This window comes from Chelon labrosus, assembly GCF_963514085.1.
Source record: "Chelon labrosus genome assembly, chromosome: 13".
NCBI classification, from domain to species: Eukaryota; Metazoa; Chordata; class Actinopteri; order Mugiliformes; family Mugilidae; genus Chelon; species Chelon labrosus.
The window spans coordinates 14,478,013-14,485,641 of NC_140346.1; the positions used below are offsets into that span (position 1 = coordinate 14,478,013).

The following is a 7,629-nucleotide window of genomic DNA, read 5'->3' on the forward strand; positions in this document are numbered from 1 at the left end:
GTTAAGCTTAATTTACATTACTGTGCCATGTTGGGTATGTAGCTACAGCATAGGTGGTTACGCTTTTGAAAGCGTTTATACCTGTGTGTTGGTTGTCCAGGTGTGTTGAGTGTCACTCTGCACAGTCCACCTGGCCAATGCACATACCGCTGTACTATAAAGTGCGCATTAGGTGGAGCCAGGCACTGCCAAGATGGTGGTGGCCAGGGGCGCCTCCCTTGAGCTTCAAACCCGCACTTCAGGAAACCTATGGGAGACTTCACAGGGGGTTCCATCTTCATATACAATCAATGGCTATCTTGGGCATTCAACCCTAATTTTGGAAGTTCTGCAGTGACTTGTGCAAAAAAGAACCTAATTTCTGCAATGCTGCCCTGTGGTTGTTTTTCTCTTAACTGACTGCAGTCATTGTTTCTCAACAACTTAATTTCATCACTGAATTTCCTGAATTTCTATAAGAGAGTTTGTGAACTCTCAACACTCGTAGCCAGGCCAGCCTGCTAAATTTAACACGGGTAAACACACAGTTTTAGAAAGCACAAAGAGTGTTTTATAACCCTATTAGGAGTTTTTTTTTTTTTTTTTTTTGTAATGAGTTTGTACCTGGAAATCAAAAGCTGTGTAATTGTGTACGTACGTGAGGTGATCTAGGTAGTACACTGTATACACAACAAAGGTAATGTATGCCACAAAACACAGTGGGGAGTGAAAATGAGAAGGACAGACATTCAAGGTGGCTGTTTCTCTTCAGTTTCTTGTAACACAGCATATAAACTCATACATCTGAGGTGCAAAACAGTGTTTCTATGAAAATCAGCATGAATGTTCCGGTGCGACGTCCTGAATAGACTTGCAGTTGATCACCAAATTGAAGTGAAATCAGATCGCTTCAGATAATGTAGTCATGATCTTATGCCATTAAAAATTATGTAGAATTTTGCTGAACAGCTGAACAGACTTCTTGAGTAATGTCCCTCCATTAGAATTTTTCCACAGCAGACATTTTGTGTTGCAAGCAGCTAAAGCACAGGTGTATTAATGGTGGTTGCATTCCACTTATGGGAGGTCCGTTCTTTTGTTTATGCTGGTCATGGCTGACTGGGACGTTTAATGGACTGAGCCAGCACTGACATGTGCTGTCTGTACTGTGTCATAAAAGGGCCTTTATCTAAATGCTACTATGGTTAAGTAAGTTTCTAAACTGTGTGTGAAGACTGTGAAGATTTAAGTTAGAATAAGTGTATAATATTATGTAAAGTTATGTAAGATGCCTTCACCTAATAATGCAAGTAAATAAAGAGAGTATACGGTAATTTCTTAATTCAGAAATTTATTTTGTCCCTTTCACAAAATTAAAAATATAAGATTCTATTGTTTACTGCCTTTTCTCACATTGGCATTTCACAGACCTTGAAATATTTCTCCATAAATAAAGTACAAAATACATTTTTTTTCTTTAAACACAAATAAATATCATAATAAATATATTTGTTTAAGTTAAACAACAAAAGGCAACGCATAACAGAAAGGAATACTGCGGTGTTCCCTGAACCAGGCTGTCAAACAAACGGGAGGGGGGGTAAAAGACGGTGCACAAATTACCAACGAGCAAATATAACAGCGTGTTTTTTTTACAGAATCAAATCTCTTTAAGTGTGTCAGGATATTCAGATCTAAACTCGCTGACATGCCTTCTTCTATCAGCACACTTTGATCTTTCAGCATTCTGTAGCTTATATTTGCAGGCACACCAAGAAAAATGACAAGGTTAAACATACACCCGCACATGCATAGATAACAGACACACGCGCGCACACACACACACGCACACACACACGTAGCAGGGTGAAATATGAAGCTTTGGTTGAATGCTACTGGGAGATTTGACAAGCTTCTCCCGTTTGAATTAGCTGTAAAGTGCATATCACAGACACATGTCAGGTCTCACTGATTAAGGCTACTGAATCAAACATACTGTTTGTGGCACATGAGGCAGGGAAAATCTTTAAGGCATAGGCATTAATGATTATCACTACAGATAAGCCATTTTGATCACTACAGATTTGTGTTAATTGCACACCAGAATATTTACTGGTAATGTCAAGACCTGCAGAGGAGTTAATTCTTACGGAAGACCACATACAAAGGTCTAATAAGCTACACATTATTTGTAAGTATAAAAATAGAGTCTGCTAACATTTGGGTACTAAAATCATCTCAGTATGTGTAGTTTGTCTAAGATGAGTTCCATTTTTACAAATATAAATTAAGAACTTTAAGTGTTATTGCGTCAACTCGTCGACTTGTTCTGAACAGTTCTGGTTTTGACGAAAGTACAGAGAGACAGAATAAAGTTATTAAAGTGTCACTTTTCTGCTGTCCCTTTCCTTTGGATCATTTTAGTCAGACAGGGACAGACGTTCGAACACAGTGAGCCGCTTGGTGGCTGATCCGTCAAAAGTTGGAGACTCGGTTCCACTGGAACCTCCGCTGCTGCTGTAGCTGTCTTCCAGAGAATCCTCAGAGGAGAATCGCTGGAGTGCAGTAGGCTTCATGAATCCTCCGTGGCCTCCAGACCCAGGAAACAGCTTGTTGCTGTCCTGGTGTTGCCCATCCTCCATGCTGCTGAAGACTCTGCTGTTGTTGCTGTTAAAGTTATTTCCATGACCACACACACAGCGTGAGGCTTTTGGCGCCAAGATGAGAGGAATGTTATGGATGTCTCCAGTGCTGGCACGGGTCTGATGGTTGCCAAACTGGAATGCAGCTGCCTCGCGTTGCACGGTGTCGGAAAAGACTGGGGAGAGGAGGTCAGCAGGAGGTGGAGAGACTGAGGGAGCACGGCTGAACCCCAGGTTAGGATCATTGAAGGACGAAGGGAATGTCGGAGGAGATGAGCTGCGTGAAGAGCCCAGGAAACCAGCAAAGCTGAGACTCTGGCGGAGCTGGTGGCGTGGATTGTTGCCACTGTTGGCAGTTGGTTGTCGCTGGAATTTGGCAGATGTTGACAGACCTCCGCTGATTTTCTCCTCATGGATGAAGTGGCAGCGTGAGCCGTAGGGGCAGTAACCAAAGTTGTAAAAGGTTCTGCAGTTCTCTGTCTTATACTTGGGATGGCGGTACAGTCCACGCAGTTCTGCCTCCCCGTGGGCAAACTGGCACTTACTGCCATACTTGCAGCTGCCAGTCTCCTGGAAGCCACGGCACAGCTCAGTCTTGTAGCGGTTAGAGGCCTGCACTGGCTGGACCTGAGGAAGGAGGTTGGATGAAGGAGGAAAGCCTGGCGGGGGAGCCACAGTAGTAGAAGCGCCCGGTGACGGGAACCCCTCCAGGTTCTTCATCTGTCCAAACGAGGAGAGCATGCTGCTGCTGGACTCGGTCAGGCTCATGGAGCGGTCGGGCCGGAAGGGGAGTTGTTTTTGTTTAGAAAAAGGCGCCTGGCCCCAGATGTTGGATGGCCAAAAAGAGCTGCCATTGTCGTCATCGTTAACATGCTCAGTGCTCAAGCTGAGGCCAGAACAGGCAGGAGGGGAGGGAGGAGAGAAATAGGAGGCTGACCGGTTCAGCTGACTCTGCCCTGGGAGTTTGAGTTGAGGCTCTGTTAAGAGCAAGGCGTCGTTCAGGGCCAGGTTCCTAAGGTTCTGCGGAAGAAGGTTGAAACGGTTACTATACAGAATCCATGCGACTTATTCAGATGACAGGTTTGTTTTTACTTCTCAAAACGTCTTCCAAAACTTTTTAAAGACAATAATGTCAAACTAAAGTAGGTTATTGTAACACAGTAACGTTTAATTTGCCGTCATATGCAATCCCATAGTACAAATGTCAATGATTGGAGCTTTTGGCCTCTGTGTTACATTCACTGGCAAGACCAGATTGCAAGAGACAAACAACTCGACAAACTGGCAGCGTCCCTTATCTGAATATCTATAAAGCGAAGAAACCATCTGTTGCCAGAGTCGGCTCCAAGGGAGTAAACTGTCAAATCAGTGGTTCATGGAGGAATCAGATGAGCAGGGATAAATAATAATAATAAAAAAAGCCAGTTGGGGAAAGAGCTGAATCCACTTAAACTTTCCAAAATAATAGAATCAAAACACACAGATTTTCTGACTCACCTTTGTGAGAATATCGTCAAGCATCTCGGACATGCTGTATCCCTTTGACCACAAGGAGGAGAAGATTCAGCTCTGATCCACGGTACACTGTTGATTATGTGTGTCCGGACTTGGAGTGAAGTCTCCGCTCAGATCCCCTTTTATGTGTTCCTCAAGCTCCTCCTTGGCTTAGAAGGAGTTTCCACTCGCTATGTTCCCGGATGACCCTCCCTCCGCCTCAAGTTTCATGGTGAGCTCAGAGATGGGCGGGTAGTCAAACAACAACATTTGAAAAAAAACAGAGAGAGAGAGAGAGAGAGCGAGCGACAGAGAGAGAGAGGGGGGGGGGGAGAAAGAAAACTGTATTTTTAGCTAGCTGTGTGAAATGTTTCAGTTTCGTGGTCATGTGAAAGCAAAGTGGCTTATTTACACAGCTCTCACACAGTTCTGGATCTAGGCCTAGAGTTGTTTATGCTTGGTTTTCCGGAGTTCAGTCTCATCCTGTACATTTTCACATATAGGAAGGATTAGAAGTTTCCTGCAGAGTGATTAATCTGTGACATTTTTCACAGAATTGAAGCGCGAGGTGTCACTTACGGCCGTTTGTTTATGCTAAAATGTATAGTGAACTTTTCATCTCGGGACACATAGTCACGTATTTACAGTATATACATTGCGATGACTAATGCTGTATTTTCAGGAAATATATAACTCATCTAGTCCCTGATCACATACTGTATAGTTTCTGTGTGTGTGTGTGCGTGTGCGTGTGCGTGTTTCTTTTTTTTTTTTTTTTTTTACCCACAAAGTGGAGAGAATACTTTACGTTGTTGTTTACCAGAACACATTGAGCTACATTTCCCCTTATATCCCTTGGTTTCTGTTGTGACTAAAGAAGAGCTCCTTCGGAGTACAGAGGGAGGTTCAGCTGTTACCAGAACACAACCGATAGAAGTATTGATAAGTCGAAGGGAGAAACCTTTTGGCTGTGAGTAAAAATAAACGCAAGGACCGATGATCAAAACAAACCTGATGACTGAGTCCTCATTAGTTTTCGTGTATATTAAAATCACATTTTTTATTTTTTTAACATTTGTTTGCTCTATAGTTTCTTTATTTTTAAAAGTTTCCTCAGCACAACAGTTTAATTCTTCATTAGTTTACAAAATCAAAGGCACTTTTTTTAAGCTGTTTCAGTGAAAGATTCACATCTGATGGAAATCTGTGGCCCACAATGGAATTAAGCCTGTCACTGTTCACAGTCAAATGTCACATAAGCTTCACAAAAACAACTGATTATGTTATTGCAAGAAGCGTATTGACAGTAGCTGATGTTTTCCTCTTTATACCGTTGATACTGTTTCCATAGTGAGCACTGCAGTAGGTTTTTGTTTTCTTTCTCTTAGGAGTTGAGAGGAACGTGGCAGCCATCCCCTCCCCTCCCGGAACGTGTTACATTAACTTGTTGTGCGAGTCTGTGTTATTTTGAAGGGCATAGCTGTATACACACTCTCCAATAGTTATCTCCTTAACTCACACACTGCACGGGCTGTTTCCGCACAACTTTATCTGAATTTCAAGTCACTTCTAAATACACTTATCACGAGTAAATCAGCCACACAGAACTATAATAGCTTTTCTAAGTGAGCAGAGCTGTTTCAAGTGACAATGTGCATTGACTGAAACGTCAATCACAACTTAATACATCACGAGAAAAAAAATATATGACTCAGACGCAGCATGTCTTTCTGTTGTGTTTCTACACATCTGTTGTCCCGATATCATATACTATTTGTTTCATCTTTTTTTTTCTTTTCATTGTTCACCATCGCCACTTCATGCGTCACCCACTCACATGAGTCATCTTCAGTCCTGGCAATGACAGCACATACATTCTAATAAGTGTTGTGCAAGTATGAAAAGTTACGGCAATATTAGAGGGCAATGTAAAAGAAATAGGGGAAGGGAAGAAGCAAAGCAAAAAATACATGAGGATTACGATTAGTAGTATTTCTCAAGGGGTTTTAAGATTATTATTATTATTATTTTTTTGTATTTTGTTTTAAAATTCATTACCATTTTGGTCCCATTCATCGTTCTGAATTTTTACATTTTTATTTTTTGCCTCATTGCCAGAAACATGAAGCCACAAAGACTTTGGACTCCCATTTTACCGTCAAATACCTCATTGAACGTCAGCGCCACGTGTGACAAACTGTGTCAATCAGAATAAGTAGTTTTACTGAAACGGTTGAATCATTGATGCATCAAGAAATATTTTAACGTCAGTAACGTTATCTCTGCTGACGAGAATGAACTCAAGTTGACAAGGTTGTTTTTGCACCCTTGTTGAATTTCGAAAAGCACGTACGTCTGTTACCGGCGGGTTTAAGGTCATAAAACAAAAGTACACAAGTGCAGATACTGAATATTTAAATTAAGTACAATTACGGTTCCCACTTCTGCTTCGAGAAATGGTATGAAACAACCATATAGTGTCATAACAGTTTTACCGCCAGAACATGTGCGCGTTCTTCTCGCATCTGCTGTAGTTTCTTAAGTGTACCCCCTCTCTATGCGTGACTGGTCCCGTTGCATTAGTTCAGTGCATACTTCTAAGCAAGTACACAGTGTTTCGGTTTAGTTTTTTTTTTTTTTTTTTTTTGAAATTATTAGTTTATGTTGCATTTCGTTCTTTAAAATATGCTTTCTTAAATAAACGATCTTCAGTGAGAATTAACCCACCGTCATGTTCCCCCGTCACACCTCACTGTAACTGTACTCTGACACATGGACGGACTGACAGGCCGACCAAACCCAAACAGGCCTCTCGTGTTCAGCTATTAATAACCAAAGCTTGATATAAATAACTCACTTAAATATAAACCTGACGGCATTGGATACATATGAGCCTGTCTGCAGGGTGTGGAAAAAGAAAGTCTCTCCAGCTTTACACAGACTTTTCCTCATTAGCTGGCAAGTAAGCTGCCATAGCATGGGCAGAGGGAGGGGCATTCACACTCATACATGCTCACACAAACGCAAGCTTAAACCAGCATTCCTGCCTATGGCGTTTTTTTCTTCCCCCCGCAGGGTGACTAAGTAGGTGCTCAATGGCAAGTTTTCCACTTGGGCTTTTCTGGAGTGATATGCCAGCAAACAAATCACAGGTCTAGTGATGTGTTCGGACACGATCACCGAAATTGCTGATGTTTTCAAAAAGGTGACTGTGGGAAAATCTGTAATGTGGGAAATGGAGCTAATAAATTACAAGGCTGGGACTAATCCATCAAACACTGAACAAAGCGCGCATGACATTTAAGAGGATACGGGAAATCGATTAGTTCGCATGTTTTAAATCTTTTATTTTCTTATAGTAAATCACGTGTCACGAAACGTTTAGCAATAGCATAGCGTAGGTTTTCTCTGATTGTCCAGGTGTCAAAGCCCTCAACAGCAGATGCTTAATTAGATTTTCTATAGGGAGGAAAGCAAATATGTGCACTCAATCACATAAAGCTTAATACAAGAT

The 7,629-nt window shown here is 41.7% G+C and overlaps 1 protein-coding gene across 1 annotated transcript; it reads right to left on the reverse strand.

Moving 5' to 3' along the window:
- Positions 1–1,313: 1,313 nt before the first annotated feature.
- Positions 1,314–4,264, reverse strand: LOC311498030 (mRNA decay activator protein ZFP36L1). Its single transcript, XM_084558464.1, has 2 exons — positions 4,119–4,264; positions 1,314–3,641 (listed from the first exon to the last, which is right to left on the reverse strand). The coding sequence occupies exons 1-2, from the start codon at positions 4,149–4,151 to the stop codon at positions 2,400–2,402; spliced, it is 1,275 nt and encodes a 424-aa protein (XP_084414590.1). The 5' UTR covers positions 4,152–4,264; the 3' UTR covers positions 1,314–2,399.
- Between the last annotated feature and the right edge of the window lie 3,365 nt (positions 4,265–7,629).

Coding starts and splice junctions, on each gene's coding strand:
- LOC311498030 (XM_084558464.1), bottom strand. CDS start 4,151: ATGTCCGAGATGCTTGACGATATTCTCACAAAG. Junction 3,642..4,118: donor TTGACGATATTCTCACAAAG/GTGAGTCAGAAA, acceptor CTTCTTCCGCAG/AACCTTAGGAACCTGGCCCT.